This window comes from Dermochelys coriacea, chromosome 2 (assembly GCF_009764565.3).
Source record: "Dermochelys coriacea isolate rDerCor1 chromosome 2, rDerCor1.pri.v4, whole genome shotgun sequence".
Taxonomy (NCBI): domain Eukaryota; kingdom Metazoa; phylum Chordata; order Testudines; family Dermochelyidae; genus Dermochelys; species Dermochelys coriacea.
Genome location: NC_050069.1, coordinates 262,801,198 through 262,825,002, shown reverse-complemented (window position 1 = coordinate 262,825,002; position 23,805 = coordinate 262,801,198). Strand labels below are relative to the sequence as shown.

General features: G+C 45.3%; 1 protein-coding gene across 2 annotated transcripts in view; it reads right to left on the bottom strand.

Annotated features, from left to right (window-relative positions):
* The window catches only part of LOC119850741 (vasoactive intestinal polypeptide receptor-like), a 175,678-nt gene extending 158,481 nt beyond the window's left edge, over positions 1–17,197 (bottom strand). The window contains exon 1 of one of the 2 annotated variants that reach the window (XM_038389191.2): positions 16,910–17,197. In XM_038389191.2, coding sequence (XP_038245119.1) covers positions 16,910–16,966 — 57 coding nt within the window. In that variant the 5' untranslated portion in view covers positions 16,967–17,197. The remainder of the gene's footprint in view (positions 1–16,909) is intronic. The other variant, XM_043509745.1, reaches the window with a different exon arrangement.
* Positions 17,198–23,805: the final 6,608 nt, after the last annotated feature.

Below are 23,805 nucleotides of genomic sequence, written 5' to 3'. Positions count from 1 at the left end.
GAAAGGGAGAGGGGTAGCCCTAAATCTATCAAGTACAGAGAGGTGCCTGCACTTTATCTATCAAGTGCACAAGCAATGCTTGCCTGTTCCTCTACTCCTTATTACCATCCCTGTTCACCAGCAGTTTCCCAGTTTTCTGCTTAACCCTTACGTATCCCAACACACACCACCTCTTTGTCAAGCTCGGAAGCAGAGGACTTTTCTGCCCGTGCAGATTTGTTTGAGTGAAAGACAGGAAATGCATGTTTCTCTAGAGGGAAACTCTTTTTAATTGGACTGCGGTTGTTTTGGAACAACTTGAAGAAGTTGGAAGAGTATGGAGGAAATCAGTAAGATTCATATTTTCTTTCCAGAAATGCAAGGATTACAAGACACAGAGCCCATCTGCTCAGTAACATAGGATGTTGGGAACATCACCCCAAATCATCACTCTCTGCACTGATAACTCATTGAAGACAGTCTAAAGCCAAGGTCACTCTCCTGATATCCAAAGCTCTATATGTCCTTGGACCTAGCTACCTGAGATCGCTTCTCCTTCTATGCCCATGACCAACCTTCACAGCTATGATCCACTGGAACAGCCAACCAACAGAGGAAGAGCTCTGTCCACTGGAGATAGAACATCCATTGGAGCAGGTTCCAGATTATGACAGCTGAGCTAAGAATTAGAGAAGGGTAAAGTTTTTTGGATGGGAATTTCTTGACCAAAAAAAAAAAAAAAGATGCAGATTCGGGTCGATCAAAACATTTTGTAATTTTATTTTAAATTTGCCAAAATGTTTCTGTTGAAGAAAAGCCCCCAAAACATTCAGAGAGTTGAAATGTTTCATGTTGACATTTTGTCATCAAAACGTTTAGATTTCTCTTTTTAAATTTCACTCCAATTTTAGTACTTAAAGAAAAAACAGATTAAAAAACCCCCTCAAAACCAAAGTGAAACATTTCATTCAACCCAAAATTAAAGTTTTGAGGGTTTAGGTTTGCTGAAAAATTGCTGCTGTGTGTCAACCCAAAACAATCCCCCTCCAAACAATTCTTCAATTTCAGCCACCAAAAGGAAAAACCGGTTGTTTGCTCAGGTCTAATAAGAATGACTCTGCCTGCATTCAGAATTAAATACAAAACCAATCTCTTTGCCTCCTCTTTCCCCAAAATAGCACCTTCATCCTCATACCTAAATCTATGTCTCCAGAGAGAGATGCATCATTGTCTAGGTGTACTTGGTTCTACCTCAGCGCAAGGGGATGGATAGATGACCTCTCAAGGTCCCTTCAAGCCTTACATTTCTATGATTGTTTCTGCTTTTACTCAAGAGAGATCCTCAGATACTGCAGCACTGGGGGGCCATATAAGAAACTAGAGAAATGGAACACTGCCCTTCTCCAAACAGGGAGCTTTCTACATTCACTGAAGCCCAAAACAGACACCTACAGGAGCAGTTAGATAGACTCAATGACCTCTTGAGATCTCTTTCAGCCCTACATTTCTTTGATTCTATGATTCACGCCTAACAACAAAAGCAATGGAATTGGACAACATGAAACACTCACACTTAAAGGAATTAAACTTCAAACAGCCAGGGGAAGACAGAGTTTGGAAAACTGCAGGAGCACATTTATTCTATTAGCTGCAAGGAAACAATGTGCATTAGCCATGCTACAGAGTGCAGTATCTTATCCATGAACACTTGTTGATTTGAAATAGACCAAGCTGCTTGATTGATTCATGTCTGCGCAGGCAAAAGAATGTTAATCATGACAAAATGATCCTGGTCTCTAAAAGGCCTGGAGATACATTACAAAGGCCCCATGAATCCTATCGATCTATGGCACTTCAGTACAGAAGTGGTGGAAAAGGACGTTGGTTCAATCATGGACTTGCTCTTCTGTCTTCAGTGTCTCATTAATGAATGGATCCTAAACAAACCTCACCCCTACTGGAAATGAAGTAATGCTATGTGTTAAAACCTGAAAACCCATTGAGTGTAATGGCTGAGATTTTAAATCATATTTGTCAGTCATATTTATTTATTTCCTGGCACAGAACAATAGATCTGAAGAGAGAGTTCCTTCCCTGGAGAGATTACAGTCTATCAAACAGACATGGAAAGAGATGACTCCCTGGGGAATCAGCTGAAACAAGCAAACTATGAATGAAGCAAACAATCCATCTCGATGTAACCAGCAGAGCAGCAGCAGCTATGTACTATGCATTTGGTGACCCAAGTTCAAGTGGACAGGACACCGATGGAATGATTGTGATAACGAGACACAGGCCTTCAAAGTAAATGGTGATTGATGGAAAGGCTGCCACTAACATCACTTCCCATCCGGCTATATTGAACTTGTCAATTTATGTTGATCAAAAAACAGAATTTCCATCCCAAGTGAATATCAGATGCTTTCACATTTGTTTGCATCCCAAATCAGGATGAAAAGTCAAACTATTTAAATTTGCCGCAAAATGAAAAGCTCTGAAAAAAAACATCCATTTGGAAATACTGAAACATGTGGATGAGCTACCAGACATCATGGGAGATGTAGTCCAACTGTGGAGCCCAGCTCAGATGAGAGAATGGGGACATGAGACACTTGAACTAAAACCTCCATGAGGTACCACAGTAGCTCAGGCTGATGCAGAGATTAATGATGTGTCAAAGTCTAAAATGTTTCACATCTCCTGACAGGGAAAAAAAATAAAATCAGAAATATCAGCATTTTCACCATTGAAAATGTCAATTTTGCAAAAGCCACGTTGTCTGTTTGATGGAAAATTCCCAACCAACTCTCTTGTCAACCCATCTCTCCTCTTGCAATACCTCCGTTGGCTTTCCACTGCATTAAGGTAAAGGAGCTGGAACTTAAAGCCCTATATCACTTGATCTCAGCCTGTATCTCTAACCTTGTTTCCTTTAGCATCCCCCTTCCTGTTCTGTCAATTCCCAGCAAGAGTGGTAACTCTGGAGCTGGAGTATTTGAGTGAAACTCATCCCTGGGCGGAGTGCCACACCAATGGCCAGGCACTAATTTGGTGAGCTGGGCAGGAAATGGTTTGTGCAGGATGTGAAGCTTTGCGATTTCAAAAAAAATTTCCATCTTCCATTAACACCAAACCGAACCACAAAACCAACCAACCAAAAAAATAAAAATAAAATAAATCAATCTTCAAAAGGTTTTGGTTATGAAAAACCAAACTCAACAGCCCTGAATAGCCGATAGTCATCTGGTTCCGGCATGAACCCCAAAAGTGGGAGACCCAAGTTCAAGTCACCACTGTGACTCAGGGCAGAAGAGGGAATTGAACTTCAACTTAGGTCTCTTATATCTTCATTGTGTTACCACCGGGACAGCATTCTGGGATGTGCTGTGCATGCTCTCTCTTGCTTTGATCAGAAATTCCATCCCAGACCTGAGAAAATGTTGCCAACAAAAGCTTTGTCAAAGCTGGTCCCTTCCCGCATGATTTTGGTTTCTGCTTCAGTGAATCAGCATTTTCTAATGAAAAACTATTTTGTTGAAAAATTCCCAATCAGCTCTGCTGATGAGTCCCTGTTCAGTCTTATTTGGAGGACTAAGGCAGTGTCTAGATGCATAAGGCTGAATACCACCCTTAGGGGAGGGCAGTTTTGGTCTAGGAAGCTCTCCCTTTGGAGGACACTGAGCTCTGCAGAAACAGTAAATGACAAACTGGGCACCATCACTGGCAAGACCATAGTTAACACGGCAGCTAAATGCTCTTGACATGTGGACGGTAATAACCAAGGGAGTGGTGTTAAAGTTATACTTGATCTGCGTGCCCTCTTGCTGTGCGGAGCGGCCATGCTCATTACAGGACCCTCTAGGCATATGTGTACACTGCCTGAAGCAGTGACTCACCCACCCCGGGTCAACAGGCTTGGCCTCGTACCACTGCCTTAAAAAACAGCTCTGGAGACAGCACTCATCACTCTCCCTAGGCTTCAGATCCCAAGCTCTTATATTACACTTGCAGGTCCTTGAGGAAAGAGTTGAATAGCGTCAGGCCCTGTACTGATCCCTGTGGACCATCACCAGACTCCCCCATTTAAGGATAGTTCCCCCCACTGACAACTACTTTCTCAGATCTCTCACTTAGTCCAGCGTTAGTCCATTTAACATAAGAACAGTCATACTGGGTCAGACCAAAGGTCCATCTAGCCCTGTATCCTGCCTTCCAACAGTAGCTAATGCCAGGTGCTCCACCCCAAACTCCAATGTCTACACAGCTATTTTTAGCACAACAGTGCAAGCCTGAGTCTGTTGACCCAGGCTGGGAGGCTCGCTGCCATGGGCTAGATGTCCCCTAAACATCCCAATGGAGACTGGGGCCCCATTGTGCTAGGTGCTCTACATACAGTCCCTGCCCAAAGACCTTGCCATCTAACCAAAGTGCAGGAGAAAGGCAGCATCATTACCCCTTTCTTACAGCTGGGGAACTGCAGCACAGAGAGACGAAGGGACTTGCCCAACACCAGGGTTTGTGTTGCAGAGCCAGGAATTGAACCCACGGCTCCCGAGTCCCAGTCTTGTGCCCCCTACAGAGGCTGAGCATAGGGTTTGACCTCTCTCTGTTAATTAAAGTCCCACACCAAGTAGATGCTGTTTATTGCCTGATTTCTGGCTGTTGGCTGCTTTGCAGGGCATGTGGGCATTTATTTTTAGTTGCATCATCCTCCTGCTGGCTGGGCTGCATCCAATGGCTGTGTTATATATTTTGGGTTTGTTTTCACAGCTGATAGCTGAGGAAGCCTGAGTGGTATATTGGCAGAGAAGAAATAATTACAAAACACAGGGACTCCAAGCTGCCAGGGGTGTAACACCCAATCCAGGCAGCTACAGCGAAATGTGTCATTGATTTGTCATCAAACAGAGGGAGTGGAAGGGAACCGGAGTGAAACACACAGTTGCCTTTTTGTTTGTCCATAACAAATCCTGTCAGCGCCTCTGGGGTAGACGGATAAAAGGCAAGACTTTACTGCTGCCTTGTTACACAAGAAGGTGGCCGGGACACAAACCCATTCAATCAGGTGGCTGCTGCCTCACTTTCCCCATAAACTAGTGCTGCTTCCCCAAAGCTAAGCTGTCCTTAAGGTGGCAGATCTGGCTATAGAAAGATTCCTGTGGGGCACCAATCCAGCGCCTGGATGGCCTGAGAATCAGGGGAGCACAGAAGGTGTTGCAAAGCTATTTGTGCATCCCTTTTGAGCTCAGGACCTGGTCCCGTGTAGCTAGAGCTGATAGGGTTCCCGTTAGATACTTTACCCTTCTGGAGGAAGATTTCATTCCACAGTCATAACAGACAGACACTAAATACCAACCTGGCACCTTGTGAATACGTGCACAGGCCTTATCAACAGTATCTAATTCACTGCAACGCCAGTTGCCTGCTGTGTTCATTGGCTGGTAGGATCTGAAATCCCACAAAGAATCTCTTCCTGGAGTCATTACAAGCCCCTCCCCTCTCTCTTTTCTGTCCCCTTTTTCGGTTGTTTTCCATTCTGCATATGTTGACGTTCCAGAGTTAATAAGTCCCTGTGAATTGCCTGAGGCTTATTTCCTTTTGAACATTATAATCCATGAGTCTGTCATTTAACCATTTTCCCACAAGAGAATTTTGTGCTTCTGGAAGATCGTGCAGCAATAAATCCTTGGATTTGTCTTATCCTTGTAGTGAGGCTGCATGATTAAAAAAAAAAAAGAAGAAGTCAGCTCTGTGTCATCCAGAATATGATGCCTCTGGTAGTATAGTGTTCCCCTAGTACTATTCAGGGGTCATTTGAGACTCAAAAGGAAAGAGAGCCACTTGCTGAAGTGCCAACATCACTGCCTTCGGCATCCGGACGTCCCCTGGGGATTTCCCATCCACAAAACTGACCAGGCTTGTATGTTCCGATAAGAGAGTTAGGGCTCAAAATAATAATAAGTGAACATCATGGACCAGATCCTCAGCTGGCGTATGTCGGTAGATGATGGACTTTGTGGGAGCTCGGCTGATTCACATCCCATAAGAGCTGGCCCACTGTCCCTGCAAAAAGTATCCCAAGTATTGCTCCCAAGATCAATGCACACTAAGAATGACACTGTACAGAGTGAGACTGGAAACAAGCTAGAATACATTTGTTGCTAAAACAAGGGCACAAATGCTCATTTCCCTGACAGGACTCATGAGTGAGGGGTCATATGGAAAGAATTCCTCAGCAAGCAGACACACAGTGCATGCCCTATCCATGGAGCAGAGATGCTGAAAGGGAAAAGCCTTGTAGGGAGAAATTTTGCAAGCCACGGGAATCTGCCATCCCAAGCATTGCTTCTGGAAACAAGAGGATCCCAGAGAACTGATGGCAAAATAGAGTTGAGGGGATCATTTCAGCAACGGAATTAGATGCATGGCATAGCTAGGCCAAACACAGCACTGAAGAACTGTTTAATATCATGCCTGAAAAATGCAGGCAGCATAGCTGGAGACTCCTTGGCATGGCAGTAATTCTTCACGTGATTTCTGACCTCTCTCCAAATTCCGGTGAAACCAGGAATGGCTTCAACAGAGACTTTTTCATGCTGCTGATTTTTCCAGGCGGAAAAAGACCATACGTCTGTTGTGCGGGCATCCTATGGTCCTATAATGCTTACGCCACAGAGGCTAAAATCAAGGACAACCTAAATAGTGGTTGCATATTGGGTGCAAGGGAGACAGAAAATGGTGTAAGCAGTATAGAAGAGTAACTGGCACTGATTTGGTGTTCTTTTCAGCAATGGATCTCAAAGCGCTTCCCAAAGGAGATTACTGCCATTTTACACATGGGGAAACTGAGGCACAGAGGGGCAGTAATTTGCCCATCACCCCCCAGCAGCATGACCAGGAATAGAACCCATGTCTCCAGAGTCCCAGTCCAATGCTGTAGCCACAATGAATAAACCACTGGACTCTTAACTCAGTGTGGATTCAGTCGAGCTCTGCTCTGTTGTGTACCACAAAGGGGTGGAGCTCCCGAGCTGGGGATTCTCCCATCAGAGGAGACTAACAGACCTAGTTCCAGCACTACCCCTGCAATCCTCAGCATGAGGGCATCGGGATTACTGAAGGGAAGGGAGCCTGGTTGGACAACACTGCTCCAGCAATCCCTAGCTGGCAGATCCTCCCTAGGAGCCATACCTAGACACAAGTAGTTCAGTGCAGCCCTCGGAGAAACAGCTTTCACACACCCCCTCTCCAACATCTCAGTTGTACTCAGTAGATTTGGCCACAGCTGAGATCTGAGACCTGGGTATGCAAAGCAAGTATAAAGGATGCTCTCTGTGGGAACCAGATTCAGTCCTTCATACAAGCAGGTGCAACTCCCAGTGAATTCAATGGCAGTTACACTTAGGCCAGGGGCTGCATTTAGTCACAGGTGTACTGAGGATGGTGCAGGCTTATGATAAACGATGGTGCACCTGATCTATATCCTATTCCAAGCTAAGTGTGTGAGGATGTCTAGAGTCAATGTCACACAAGATTTTTCCTTCTAAATGGTCATTTTCAGATGCTTAACAGATCTTCAACAGATTTTTATCCTTCAGGTTCAAACTTGGCACGTTTTTTCTTGACCCGGGAACGGATTTATTTGTACATAAACGTTGAGCCAAAATGGTCTGGCTGTTTTCAAGAAATAGTGGAAACAAAATCCACTTTTGACACTGAATAAATCAGGGGCCCAGCCAAAACAAAATATTATGCGAGCATGTCATTAAAGTCTGTTGTAATGCACGTGCACAGAGGTAGATTTGAGGTTGCATGGGCTGCCTTAATTTTTGACATTTCCTCGCTTTTCAGTGCTTTGTAACCTTAATGCTCTTCTAATGGAGTTACTTGTATGGAATTTCTTAGATTGCTTACATTAGATAGATGAGGACATTTATTATGGACACAGTAATAATAGAATAACAGCAAATCTGTAATTGTTGGTGATGATATAGACTATGCATTAAAAACATCTCTTAAATATAGAATAATGTTTGCAACCCAAAGGAATATATTTTAAAGGGATATTCTACACATACAGGTTTTACAAATGAGACACAAAGTTTTTGATATTTTTATCTCCAGTGTGTTCTAGATGTATGCTTTCCAGGTAACATTTTTACATGTGTGAAGATTCCTATGTTTAGGGGCCAATTTTATAGCGAATTATACATGTGACTATCAGGAGTAATAATTCCTGCAGAGTCCCTGGAATTATACCACTGTAAAACTAGAAGAAGAGAATCAGGCTCATAAAATTGAACAAAAACTTTGCGAATAAGGCATCAGAGCTTGAGCCAACGTAAATCGGTGTTGCTCCATTGCAGCTAATGGGACTATGCCAATTTCCACCAGTTGAAGTACTGGCCTGATATATTCAGTTCCAAAAAGGAAGAGGGGAGTCTATAGGTCTGATTCTGCTCTCACTTACACGGAAGTAAATTAAGAGTCACTTTGTTAGAGTTAATTGAGTTATGCCAGTTAAAACTGGCATAAGATCAAAATGAGTGCGCATGAGAGCTATGTGAATGACTCAGTTTGCTGTTTGTTTGCAGCACACACACAAAAATTGTCTTGGGTTGATCCTGAAATGCAAACTTTTCAGCCGATGAAACAATTGGAAAAAAAAAGAAAACTGTCTCAGGTCAAATCCCAAAACATTTCATTTTTGAATTTTTAAAAAACATTGAATTTGTTTAAAATAAACTTGAAATAAATTTGTTTGTAATAAAAAAATCAAAATGTTTTGTTTCAAAAGTAATGAAACAAAATATTTAGATTTCTTTTAGTTGTGTTTAGGGGTGGGTTGTTTTTTTTTAAACCAAAACCAATCTGGTGAAATTGACACAAATTCATGACATGTTTCAGTCAACCTGATCTGCATTGTTCAGCAAATAAAACTTTCATCTGAAACATTTCACCCTGCTCTACCCGATGACACTTTCTTCTCTGATCCTGCTCCTAACCTGAAGTTCACCACAATTTGCTATCAAAGTAGAATTAGGGTCTCCATGTCGATCTTTCATTCCATCTGTGAAATCTATTAGAAAAAAAAAATCCCACACGAATCAGATTTGATTCGGCTACCTGAATATGAATCCAAATAAAAAGCTCTGTCTGCCCAGGACAGATGTGGTGAAGATGGAAGGATAGGTAACTCCCTGGGCATAAAAAAATGCATGCAATGTGACTTATGACACAGTTTAATAATGTTTACAATAACCATGTTTAGTTGATTGGGTATGGTGTTTTTTTCTCGCATAAAATACATGCGGGTTTTTAAAATGCATGTAGTTCATATGGGCCAAAATATGTCTGGGTCCTGGAAATACAGTAGGTATAAAATGCTACCCCTGCACTGTGCTAGTATTCCAGTTTAAACCAGTCCTACACGCGCAGACACATAGACAGTTCCTTGCACATTAACTGCGTCCCTGAAAGCACTTCATAAAACCAACAGCCTGAAAATTACAGGACCTAATTTCACTACATTAACTTTTCATCAGTGTCACTACACTGATTTCGAGGGAACGGCTCCTGATTTACACCAACGTGACAAAGGCAAAATAGGTCAGGGAGGAGTGAATATCAGCCGCATGCACTATTAGACTGTCACAGAATTCCTGTATGCGTAGCCACATCTCAAACCAAGACTGCTTCCCCCAGTTTAATAAATGTTCTGATGGGCCATTTACATCAGATCAATTGGCATTTATTGTAATGTAATTGTTAACGTGATTGTGGCAGCTCTTCCACTGTACAGTTTTAGTTACAGGACTAAACAGTTTAAAAGTAATTTGCAACACAGATAGGAGGCTGTAGAGAGCTCGAATCATGTTCTAGTTTCAGTAACGGGAACTCTAATGCCTTTATTATTACTATTAATGTCCTTATTAGAATAAAATTTAGCACTTATGTATATCTACCATTCTAGATGTTTTCAGAAGATTTAAAACACAATCCTGATCCAATCTAATTTTATCTAGTTAAGTGAATTAAGGGACTGCCCAGAGATTAAGAAAGTATTTGGCAAGGCAATCAATCAATTAGCAGTTCATAGAATCATAGATTATCAGGGTTGGAAGGGACCCCAGGAGATCATCTAGTCCAACCCCCTGCTCAAAGCAGGACCAATCCCCAATTTTTGCCCCAGATCCCTAAATGGCCCCCTCAGGGATTGAACTCACAATTCTGGGTTTAGCAGGCCAATGCTCAAACCACTGAGCTATCGCTCCCCCCCCCACACCACTCCACACCTCAAACTCCCACCTCCCACCAAAGCAGTCTGTGAATACTAATGAATTAGTCCTCTCTGTGTGCGAGAGAAGTATTATCCTTATTACATAGAAGGGAAAACTGAGGCACAGTGAGGCGAAGGAAACCATCCAGGAATCTGTGGCAGTCAAGCATAAAACCAAGTGAACCAGCAGCAAGTTGCAGGCAAAGAGGGGTGACAAAAAGAAGATTGCTTAACCTATAAATACCTGCCGTACTTCTCTGCTGTGCAGATAACCACTTCAATATTGGAGGAGGGCTAATGTAATCATCACTGTCATTTGTCTTCCTAGATCCTCGTTCAATACTTTGGATCAGATCCTGCTTCCAAGAAAGTCAACCAAGGCCTCATTTTCAGAGCACTCACAGCTCCCATTTACTTTGACTGACGTTATGGGCAGTCAGTACTTTTGAAGATCAGGCCCTCTGAGTGAGTGCATGGAGCATGCAAGATCAGGGAAATATTACGAGGAAAAACGTTCACCTTACAGTGAAAGAACTCCCCTAAACTGATGTAGGGCAGATGTACAAGCACTGGGATGACGGTACAATGGTCAGAGAACTTTCCTCTCTCCTCTCCCTCTTTGCAATCACCCTTTTACTGGTGATCATGGCATGCAACAGAGGATTTGTTGCAAAGTAGTTTCAGCTCTGCTAAGCAGAAGAGAGATTTCTGTAGTCACAAAGCACTTTCCTCTGCACGAAAAACCTTCTCATCCTGAGTCAGACAGATCGTGAGTAGGGCCACCCAGCCTCAGAATGAGTTGGGCTACACATTTTGCTTCCACACTTTCATGGCTTCATTTACCACATTTCCCTTTCTAAGGCAAAATGACTGGACCTTGGATTCGGATTTCCCTGACACCAATGTTGGTCAGGAGCGATTCCATTCAAGTCAACAGAATTACTATAGTGTGAAGCTGGCATGACAGCGGCATTGGGCCCGTTGCGTTTGGAAAGTGGGCTCGAGTCTGACACTTGTCGCACGATGAGTTAAAAATTCTCCAATCTGAGCCGCAGAACATATACAGCACAAAAGGTTGGAAGTGGCTTTTCACTACTGCAGCTGCGACCCAGAGAAACCCAAGAAGAAGAGGTTCTCACTGGCCCATTCTGTACTTGGCTACTCCTTCCAAGAATGTCAAGAAGAGGGCCAAGTACCAATTGCAATGTGATATTTGCCCACTGTTCCATTGTAATGGACAGAAATGGAAGAAATTCAGATCCTGTTCTGCAAAGTTTACAGGCTAAATATTGAGAATACAGACCACTCATAGTGTCTCTTACATGATCTATATAGACCTGTACATATATGAGGCCTGGGTGCAAGAACATCTTCTTGGATGTAGTTGGAAGATCACATATGCCACTAATGTGATCTTAGCTAGCTATGAAGTTTGGTCACTAATTGTATGGGCTGGATTTCAACCAGTAGCCTAGGGGTAAAGTTTCCATGGTTCATCACTAGATCCCTTTTCTACGCATTCTGTTCACTTATTGGGCCTCATTTTCCTCTCACTTACAATGGTGAGAATTGGAAGAAACTTCACAGGAGGGTAGGAAAGATGACCTAGAGGAGGTGTACTAGATTGGGCCTCAGGAAACCTTGGGGTCCATTTCTGGCTCAAACACCGAGTTCCTATATGGCATTGAGGATCTGGGCCTTAAAATGGCATGTCCAAAGGTATTTAGGCACCTAATTCCTGTTAATTCCCATGGGAGTTAGGTGCCTAAATACCTTTGAGGATCTGGGTCATAGTCTAACCCAGACCTCAGTTTCCAGTCTGTCAAATGAGGATAATACTTTCTACTTTAAATCCATTAATGCCTGCGAGATACTCAGGGCAGATCTTCACTACCTGCCGATCCGGCAGGTAGTGATGGATCAATCGGGGATCGATTTATTGCGTCTCGTTTAGACGTGATCAATCTATCCCCGAATGCTGACTTCAGCTACGCTATTCGCGTATCGTAGGTCGACACCCCCTTAGTATAGACCGGGGCTCAGATACTGCAGTGATAAGGACTTTATACCTAGACAGAAGTCAACAGAGTTACACCAGTGTGAACTGGTATAAGTGAGAGAGGAAGGCCTGTTAAATCTGTTTTTGTTAATCATTTTGATTCGCATAGTTAGTACTCGAGGGAGGGTTACCAGAGAGCAACTGTGGAAAAAACAGGACACGGGGTGGGGGGTAATAGGTGCCTAGAGAAGAACAAGTCCCATAAAAATGGGACATCTGGTCACCGTAACTCAAGGCAAAAAAAATCCTATCGGGTTAGATTCATCTCCGGTACAACCGCATGGTTGTGACACCGCTCCTGAAGTTACACTAGGGATGAGTTTGGCTTATAATGTTTTAAAAATGATTGTACAAAGAAACTGAGGCGGAAACACACACACACACACACACACACACAAAACCTGCCTGCCAGAGTATCAGGCAAGATTCTCTGTCCATGGTCCCATCTGACTCCAGATGCCAGTGGTATGTGGCACAGTAATATACTGCAATTCAGCAGTCCTCTCTCTTTCTCCATTCTGCAGACCACTTCATGAGAGAAAGACCCTTGCATGGACCCACTCCCCTCCCAGTATGCTCCGACCACCCCATCCGCCCTCCTCCCCCTATTTGGCTCTCAGTATTTTTCATGCTGTGACCAAAAAACAGGATTTGCGATCCCTGGTGGTTGATGATCATCTTTTGAAAACCAGCACTGAAGTGCCTGCGGACTAGAGTAACATTCTGCTAACGTTCATTCCAAGTATAAGCCTTACCACGCCATTTTGCGTTTAATTTTCTCTAGCTCTGTTAACCTCTAACCATAAATGTTCTAAAAAGCATACGTATGATGCAAACAGAATTCAGTGCATGTACCTATAGGCTGAAATAGTCAAAGGAACCTAGTTAATTGAACTGGGTGTTCAATTATCTTTGAAAAACTTCAACCACATGCTATGTATGATCAATGTTTACATACATATAATACCTCTTAGAGCGGCTTTGTAGCACAGTCAGCAAAAGTCAAGGATTTTAAGTTTTATAAAGGGTTCCGTTATCATGAGGAGTTGCAATGTGTATGCGGCAGACGGTAATAGCAACCTTCAGAAAGATGCTGGAATTACAATAAAGGTTTCTAAGGACAGTGAAAACAATGGATCTTTTTTGAAAGAGTCGGTTTCTTTATGTACATTTACATCAACCCCCCCTACCAATGAGTAGTGGAATGAAAGAGTCAGAAGTTGGCCAGTGGTTTTCACACAAATCTAAATGGGTGCGGGTTACAGATGTATGGAATCATCCTGGGTCATTTAATTTGCAATTTGAGCACTGGAAAAATGTAGAGCCTGATTTGGCATTCACTTACATCAATTTTACTCTGGTTTAACTACATTTTTGTAGGTGAATCAGGCCATAGAGGAAACACAGTTTATACTACACTGGCCAATTTGGCCAGCCCAGACTGATCTTTGGATCCACTGAAAGAAAGTGGAATTTGCAGCGCGATTTGAATGACTGAAATCTCATTCAACACGTACATGCCAAAATACTTTCCACTAGTTATGTTCATGGCTCAGTTCTTATCTTAGTTACACCACTGGAAAGCTGAAGTCAGTGACATTACCCTGGTTTTAAATCAAAGGTAAATGAAAATACATCTATTGCTTTTCTCTGAAGCCTTCGGCACTGGCTACTGCAAGAGGCAGGATAGCAGACAATCAATCAACAGTTTGAAGTTATATATCCTGGTTTTCCTGCGCGAGTTTCTGAGTTATGTAGCATCAAGGGGAAAGTTTACAAGAGCAGTTAAAACACCTGGCTACAATAGTTTTATGACACTGAACTTTTTGTTTCATACTGACCAGAGCAGGACTGCTATTTAAAACTTTTCAAGGACAGACCAATTAATCGTCACAGTGAAATTAAAAGGAAAACAGCACTAAGCAATCCCAGATGCCATGGCAAAATTATCGCTGTTTCAGCTTGGGTTCTGAAATGCATTGCAACTCTTTGGCTCTCTGAAGTTCTCCTTAGCATTCAAACACTGACATCACCCCTTCTACAGCAGTAGGCTCGGCATTCATATGTTAGCAAAGGTGTTTGCAAAAGCTGATCTCCTGCACTATTCTGTCTGCCCCATCAATAGAAGCTGAGGTCTAGCAAAGTCTGGTAAATATCATGAAAGTAAGATAGGAAAAAAAATCAATGATCACTGCACTACAATGAGAAAATAAACAGTGATGTAGCAAAACAAGGAAACAGACAGTTAAAAGAAAGCCAAGGCTGACCCAGAAGAGCCTCTAGTTTATGGTTTGTTCTTATTAATCACAGAGCACCAGGGGGTTAGTGCTTATCTAAAGCACAGATAAAGACCCTGTCTCCATCCACAGGGTTGACAGTCTAAGGGCCCAATCCTGCAAATGCTTGCACAAGTAACTGGGGTAGCCTCCATAGGCACTGGAGCTAAGGGTGCAGGGGGTGCTGCCGCTCGCTCCCCCTGGCTTGAAGTGGCTTCCATGATATCCAGAGTTTACAGTTTGGTTCAATGGCTCTCAACACCCCCATTATACAAATTGTTCCAGCACCCCCACCAGCCTCTCTGACTGCTCACAGGAGTGAAGTTGCTATTGTGCCTATGTGTTTCCAAGACTGGGCCCCAGATGATTTCCTCAAGCCTCCAGGATTGAAGTCAATGAGAATTTTGCCATAGATTTCAGTGGGAGCAGGATCTGGCTTGGATCCCTTGCTTACGTGAATTCCCCATTTCCCCTCATCGTTTGCTCCCCAGCTCAAGTGCTGGACGCCAGCCGTTTATGTCCTTCTCCAAAAGGAAAGCACTGACTTTAATTTATTCTGAAAATCTAACCCACCTGGGCTTTGGAACAGAAGATGCTGGATATTCCAAGCTGACCAAAAACAGAAATTGCTTCACTGTCTCATTTCACAGGCCTGGAGGAGCGGGGACCTGGGAAAGCCATATGACAGAGGAAAGCAGCAAAAGCCAGGCTTGGGTGGCTCTGCCCATGCTGTGAAATTCCATTGAATTGGGCATAATGTGGGTTCTAGCCCACGAAAGCTTATGCCCAAATAAATGTGTTAGTTTCTAAGGTGCCACAAGGACTCCTCTTTTTTGCTGACACAGACTAACACGGCTTCCCCTCTGAAAGCCGTCTCCATTGAATTGGTTTGACTTTGTTCATGGGAGATCAGACTGGGTTCTAGGGAAAAACTCGGTCATGGAACTGAAGGGACAGTGAGCAAATGAAACCGACTCCCGTCCAGCAAACAAGGGCTAACCCCAGTCACCCCGAGCAACCACTTCACCACAACAGGGTGCCACTGAAGGAATGGTGCGGGTTTATTGGTTATGAGAGAGACTGAATGCAAGCCAGGGTTTGAATTAAGGGGACAAATGCAGCCTCAGCTGCCTCTCAATCCTCCTCAGTAAAATACAGCAATTAGCTTCATTGAATACGGTGCAAGGAGAGGAGCTTTAAGGAGCAGCACTCAGCTCCCCTGGTGAAATATTCCAATAAGACCCAGTTTCCTACTGACAGTGAAACAACACAAATAATCAAACACTCGGAGAAATAACTTCCCGGGTGGCTTCTGCATTGTCCTGCAGGGGCGGAGGGAGCCGGGCAAGCCGAGTGGCTTGATCCTGAGAAGAGGATGGTGAAAATCAGACAGACAGACAAGCCCCACTGGGTTATCAGGTTTCAGAGTAGGAGCCGTGTTAGTCTGTATTCGCAAAAAGAAAAGGAGTACTTGTGGCACCTTGGAGACTAACAAATTTATTTGAGCATAAGCTTTCGTGAGCTACAGCTCACTTCAAGCTTATGCTCAAATAAATTTGTTAGTCTCCAAGGTGCCACAAGTACTTTTCTTTTTGGGTTATCAGGGTCACCCACTGGCGTACCCACCCGATACATACCCGAGTGCTTTGCCCCGTTGAGAGTCAAATGACCTGAACGCTGCAGCTTGCACCCAAGTGTATTCCCCAACCAACCCGATCTGCCCCAACATTCAGCGTCCTCCGAGTTTCACCCCATTATTCGCAGCGCTCTAGCCGATTTCCCCCTCCCTGGGCTCTTTTGCAGGGCAAGGCACTTTTCAAGAAGCAAATGCTGCAGAAGGGGAAACAGCCGCCTCCTCGGGCAGCCCCCCTCCCCCCCCGGCAAAAACACAAAAACCACAACTAAGTGAGCTGTAGCTCACGAAAGCTTATGCTCTAATAAATGTGTTGGTCTCTAAGGTGCCACACGTCCTCTTTTTCTTTTTGCGAATACAGACTTACCCGGCTGCTACTCTGAAACTAAGCCAAGGTAACCCCCAGAGCCCCTTTCCCTGCAGGCTCCGCAGGACAAGCCCCGTGCCGGCTCGCCCCTGCAGTGATCGGGCAGAAAGACCCGACGCACCTGCCCCTTCGCACGGCCAGACGCGACATTGGGAAATCGCCGAAAGTTTCTCCCCGCAAAATCAGGCCGGAGCGCGAATGAATGATCCGGCTCGGAGCAGGGAAGACGAGCGCTCAGCGGCGCCCGGGCACACCGGGAAGGCACCGGGCGAGTGGAGCGGAGCAGCACGGAGGCGCACCGGCGCCGGGCACTTACCCAGGCGAGGAGGCAGCTGAACACCGAGAGCCAAAGGCAGGCGGCTGGCGGCTCCATGCCGGCTGGGGTGGAGGGGGAAAAGCGCCCGCCTGCCGCGGGGGGGGGGGGGCTGCGGGAGACGGATCCCGGCCCGGGCTGAAGTTGGGTGTTTGCTTCCCCGGGATCCCGGCGGCGCAACGCACCTGGCGCGGCTCAGCGCCGGCCAGCCCGAGCCATCCCCGCTCCTCCGCGCTGCCCCCGGGAGCCTCCCCCCCGCGCTCCGCGCAGCGAATCCCCGGCCGGAGGAGGCGGGTCACGCCGCAGCCCGGCTGGGGCCACCCCGCCGGCGGCTCCGCCCTCCGGCTGGGGCGGACGGGCGCTGGGGGGCGCGCCGGTGCCCCAGGGGGTGGCTGCGGGGATCCGGGGGGCCCGGCCGCAGGCAGCGCGGCAGCGGGAGGCGAGGGGGCGCAGCGGTGCTGGAGCGATGGATCCGGGGCAGGCAAGGGCAGCGGAACCGGGCGGGGGGATGTTCAGACGAGTCAGTCCCGGCTTGAGGCTGAGCTGGGCTTTCGCAGACCCGCCCGGCGCACGTGTGGACAGGGCCCGGGACGCCGCCTGTCCGCGCCTTCCCCTCTGCGGAGCTCCAAGAAACGAGCCCGCTTCGGCTAATCCCAGCACGTCGGGGAGCTAGCTCATTAAACCTCACCTCTCCCCCTGCCCAGAGGGGGCGTGTCAGCCCATTTTACAGCTGGGTAAACTGAGGCAGAGAGGGCGTGTGCATCTTGGCGGGGTGTTAGACTAGCTGGCCCTTGCAGTCTGATGAAGTGGGTTCTAGCCCACGAAAGCTTATGCCCAAATAAATGTGTTAGTCTCTAAGGTCCCACAAGGACTCCTGGTTGTTTTGCTGATACAGACTAACACGGCTGCCCCTCTGAAACCTTTCTAACCCCATGATTCTGTGACCTGAGCGAGAGAATCGGCCTCAGAGCTGGATTTCTAGGCTTGCCCACAGTGGGTTGGTCCGGTCCAGCATGGGCCCATGTGGGGGGTGCCCTCTTGGCTGACACACTAAGGGTGAAATTGGGGACCCCCCTCCCCCAAAGCAAAAAGCAGGAGCTGCTACAGTTTGAGCTGATGAGCCAAGGTGCTGCAGCAACTCCTAGGCCTTGTGGTTATGGCTCAGCAGTGGGACCTGCAACACAGACGCACCGGCAGGTCACGCTCCGGGTTTGGAGAATTAACAAAGGGCTATTGAGTGGAGCTTCCCAATAGAGGGATTAAATGCCCTGGTGAAAGGAAGAGTGTGGTGGTCAAGAGACAACCTGTCTGCTACTCCAGTCTCTGCCACTGGTTTGTGTGACCTTGGGATAACTACACAGCCCCCATTTACTCATCTATGAAATAGGGAGCATACCTCAGTTTCACCACCCCAAAGCATTTCATGAGACAGACTCTCCCCCGCCCCCCGCAAATCCTGAGATTTGACTTTAAAATCCTGAGATTAAAAAAACATGGGGGATTCTCTTTATTTGCCTTCTAAATTCTGAGCCTGTACGATTCACATCGTCAGCTTTTTCTCCACAAACAGGAGGGCTACAAACTTCCTTAAAAAATGGAAGCTGAGATCTCACCTAATCACATGACTCCATGAGCTGGGGCTTTAAGAAAAAACACCAGGAGTCATGGGTTACCTCCAACGATGCTGGGGAAATCAACTAACATTTGTAAAGTATTTTGAGAGCCTTGATTACAAGCTACATTCCAAGGGGAAGCATGGAGCAATCTGCTATGCAGGGGGAGTATACCCACTGCTTGGACGATGCAACTTTTTCGCACACCCCCCCCCCCCAGTGCAATCAGCAAACTTCATGTTCAGAGAGAAGGGGTCAGTGTAATGGCAACTCCTTGTTTCATCCCCTGCCCCTTGGGGTGATTTGCATTTCAGAAGGCGCTAAGAGGAAGGAGACCCCGCTGACTGCAGGGATGATTAGCTGTCGCAGCAAGTCTTGCATCTTCTTCCCTCCCACCCGCCTCCCAGTCTAGGGCCAGGCACTATTTGATCCTTGCTGCTTCTTCAATCTTACATTGTTTCTTTTTTCTTATGTTACTGGCTGCTCTTGTTCAGGTTAATGGATAGACCTCGGCCTTCCTATAAACATACACCACAGACAGAAACAGGAGTCATGCTTTTCATGCACTCAGGAAGCTCTGAAGCCTGGCCCCTTAGCACCATTCAGTTAAACATTCTAAAGCTACCACTGCCAGCATAATTTATTGGGGAAGCGCATTGGTGGATCAGGGCTCTCCTTTGGCCAAGTGCTTTGGCAAATGAAATGAAGAAAGAGCTTCCCTGGCTCCAATGGACTTTTTTTTTTTTTAATTGCTTTTACTCACTGTGACTGACATGCTAGGGAAAACAATCTCTTTTCTCTTTGAAGGGGGAAACAATATTGTTTGTGCTTTTTCCCCCCTTCCGTTTCTGCTGCATGAATAAGGTTTGAGATGTTAGGGGGGCTTTCTAAGAGTTTTTTTCATTTGCCCTTTTTGGTTTTGACGTTACAAATTCCAGTCTCATCGGCTTTGTTTTTCCTGGAGGGTAACAGTCACCGACATTGCAAAGAGAGACGAGAAGGTATTTGCATTCATTGATTGCACAGTTCTTTGAATATGTAACAATAAGGCCTAGTTATAAAATGACAAGGGGATGGCCTATTAGCTAGTAAATGGATCTCAAAGTTAGTAATAAACTTTTCCACTTGAATGCACCCATCCAACCATGCTAACCGAAGGGTTTTATGCATCTGTTAAAGCTGTGCCTCCTGGAGGGAAGAACTGGGGAGGTGCTGACAAATGTAACTCTTTGGACCTCACCAGGAGAGGATGTCCGAACCTGAAGCCATGTCATGACACTGATTTTTAAGCAGAATGCTCCACTGGTTGCAGTGGGGCATTTTTGAAGTAGATGGGTTTAGTGAGCTAGCTGGCCTTTTTCATCTCTCTCCACTATGAATCTTTCAGTGAGGGCCTGATCCAACACCTGTTCAGGTCAACGGAAGCCTTTCCACTGACTTCAGCTGGTATTGGATCAGGCCTTTATGCCTGGTCCAGTGCTAGCTTCCCTCAGTGCTGTTTCTTAGCTCAACCTTCTTTCCTTCCATAGGACAGATCCTAGGGTTCTACTGGGAGGAAGTCCCCCACATGTAATAGCTTTCTATCCAGACAAATACTGTTTAAACTGTTTGGTTTGGGGGATATTGCTTGAAAAAATGAAGTGTTCTGCTGCTAATAGCTAGAAAGAAGACATCGCAAGAAGTTTTAGAAACAACTGAATCAAGCATAAAACCAGCCTTTGATTGCTGAAGATTGTGTTGTCTGTTCCATGCACCCTTTGGCTGTGCTTCCAGAGCAGATGCGTTGCCAAGGCAAGCATTGTGCATCTGGGCTACCATCCCCACAGCATTTTTACTGGTGCATATAAATACCGAGTAGCATAACATTCCATAGGATAACCATGAAATGCATTTCATGTTCTGCTACGCATGGAGGTTAGAGACAGACGAATATCAGTCAATATCATTGCACAAATGAAACTGCTCTACCCATCTATAGTATTGCACAATTGGCTAGCAGTACTATAAATGGGAGGCCTTCTTCTAAGCCTTACGTACTGTCAAATACTTGATGGACATAAGGGGGCCATATATTTTAGTTCTCTCCAGTGGGTTTTTCTAGATATGCCCATTGTCTTTTATTATAAAGATTTGGGGCCAGATCCTTACCTGGTGTACATTGATTTACACCAGCTGCAGATCAGGCTCATAATTTCCTGATTAGATGACATATTAACTTTGGTGGCAGAAACCTACAGATCTTTGCACACATTTTTATCACAAAGTAGAGCACAGAAGGGATTGGTAAAATCTAATAGGACATCTTGACAGAACAAGAAGCAATGGTTTCAAGTTGCAATGGGGGAGGTCTAGGTTGGATATTAGGAAAAACTATTTCACTAGGAGGGTGGTGAAGCACTGGAATGGGTTACATAGGGAGGTCGTGGAATTTCCATCCTTAGAGGTTTTTAAGCCCCGGCTTGAGAAAGCCCTGGCTGGGATGATTTAGTTGGTGTTGGTCCTGCTTTGAGCAGGGGGTTGGACTAGATGACCTCCTGAGGTCTCTTCCAACCCTAATCTTCTATGATCTTGTCTGTAACCCTTTTGGGATGCTCAGCTAGAGATACCCTCTGATCCATTTGAAGTTCACTAGTTTGATAGGGCCAGATGCTAATACCTTACTCACATGGAGTAATACCTTAGCCACAAAAGTGATGTGAAAGGTGGAGGAAATGCAATACATTGGGAGACTACTGATCTCAATCTGTTCAGTTTACCAAAAGAAGATTAAGAGGTGACTTGATCATGGTGTATAAGTACCTTAATGAGGAGAAAATACAGGCTACAAAGGGGCTCTTTAATAGAGCAGAGAATGACAGAACCACCACCAAAGGCAGGAAGCTGAAGCCAGACAAATTTAAATTAGAAATAAGGGCCAAAGTTTTAATATGGAGGTTGTTTAACCACTGGAACAAGCTACCAAGGGAAATTCTTCATCTCTTAATGTCTCCAAATCAAGCCTGGATGCCTTTCTGGAAGAGACCCACAAAAACTTGTCAAACACAGGTTATTGGGCTCAATACAAGGGTAACAGGTGAAGTGTAATGGCCCGAGATATGCAGGAGGTAAGATTACATGATCTAATGATCCCTTCTGGCCTTAAACTCTGTGAATCTATGAGGGCTTGTTTACACAGAGCAGCAAAGTGCACTATTCGGGTGTGAGTTCTAAAGCACACTTACATGTTGCGCTGTCACCGGTCCATGTAGACTCTGCTGTGTGTATTAAACGTTCCCTAGTGCTATTTGAAACAGTGATTCTTTAAAGTGTGCTAGAGATACTTTTAATAAGTATCGGTCGGCTCCACACAGACCAATTAGTGGGCAACATGTTAGTGTGCTCCAGAAATCACACCCCCATAGTTCACATTGCTGCTCCATATAGACAAGCCTGGAAATATACTCCATGAATGGTCCTATTGATTTCGATGGGACCCTTTGAGGAGCTGTTACTCAGTGGAACAAATGACAGCAGCATCTGACCCAAGGTGAATTACCTGCTGTTTCCATTCTAAACATAGGTTGTCATTTGTAAAGAGCAAATGGAAGTGGTTGGGACTCAAGGCCATGGTACTTGAGTGAGAATGTTTTATGAACCTATGGGTAAGTGGCAGTGTTATGCTAAAGAAGCTGTTAAGAATAAGGAAAGAGTATACAAGCCATTAAAATGAAATTAGCTGTCTAGTGTTCTTGTAAATAAGTGTCAAGGTGTATGGATGGGCTATAAAATACTCACCGAGAGCTTTTTCATAGTGTATGTACAGCAATCAACACCACACAAGGGAAGGAAGCTCAAACATCTACCATTTGTTTCAATAATTGAATAATAAACCCTGGGTTTGAACTAACAAATTCACTGCTGATTAATGATTCCCAATGAGCAATTGTACCAAACAACAATAAGGAGAAAAATCAGACCAGCTTCCTACCTGGTTTAAATCACCTAGTTCTGTAGGCTTTCATGGAGTTTTGACAGTTTACACCAGCTAGGAATCTGGTCTTCTGAATCTAGATTGAGCTTTCTTTTTTTCCCTCATGCACTGTTACAGAACAATAATAATTATTATTTCTTATTTGTATTGTAGTGGCATATAGGGGCCACAGTCATGGACCAGGGCTCCATTGTGTTAGGCACTGCACAAAGAAACAAGCCAGTCCTGAAGAGCTTATAGTCTAAGACAAGACACAGATGCATACAGAGAGACAGGGAGCACAAAGAGATAATAAGACAGGACTGATGGGCTCAGTATACCAGTAGCTGAGCCATTGTCCAGTGTTTTGAAGGCATAGTGTCTAGGAATAGGGTAGTGTCCCTTTAAATAATTGTGAGCCCTCTAGTGGTGCTCACCACATGTTATATTGAGCAGCTAGGTCTTGCATGTTAGTGTACAGTTAATAAACACGGTTATTGCCCATGGGACCCGGTTGTGCCCATGTGCTTTCTTCACATTTTTGATATGTAAAGAGCAAATGACACAGCAGCAGGCATCTTGGCAAAGGAGAGTTTTAAGTAGGACAATGAGGTGGCTTTGAATAAGAGAGAAGACATCTTCTTACAGTGCACAGAAATCTACTAAACACAGAACTCCAGAAACAGAACATTTACCACAAGAGGGAGCATCAGGAAAGGCTCTGGTCTTTCAAGAGCATATGCTCTAGACTAGATCCTCTTGTCTCAAGATCATCAGACTGACTGTGCTGCTCAATAAGTTGAAATCACCCACAATTCCCAGATGGGGTCTCCATCCACAAAGAACCAGCACAATGGGGTCCTGGTCCGTGACTGGGGCTCCTATGTACTCCTGTACTACGAAGTATCTATATAATGAGATTCCAAGACTGTCACCTGTCTCTGTGTTCCTCTGAAGCCTAGAATGTCTGTTGAGTTAGTGTGATGTCCTGGGAACCAAAGGCGCTGAGTCTGCAGGTGCTCCAGGGCTGGAGCACCCATGGGGAAAAAATGGTGGGTGCTTAGCACCCACCAGCAGCCCCAGCAGCACCTCCCCCTGCCCCCAGCACCTCCTGCCCACCATGCACCCCACTGATCAGCACCTCCCCCTCTGTCCCCACGCCTCCCACCCACCGCGAACAGCTGTTTCACGGTGTGCAGGAGGCTGGGAGGGAGCGGGGAGGAGCGAGGACGCGGTGTGCTCAGGGGAGGGGACAGGGCGGGGGTGTGGCTTTGGGGGAAGGAGTGGAGTGGGGATGGGGACTGGGGTGGAGCCAGGGGTTGAACACCCCCCAGTAT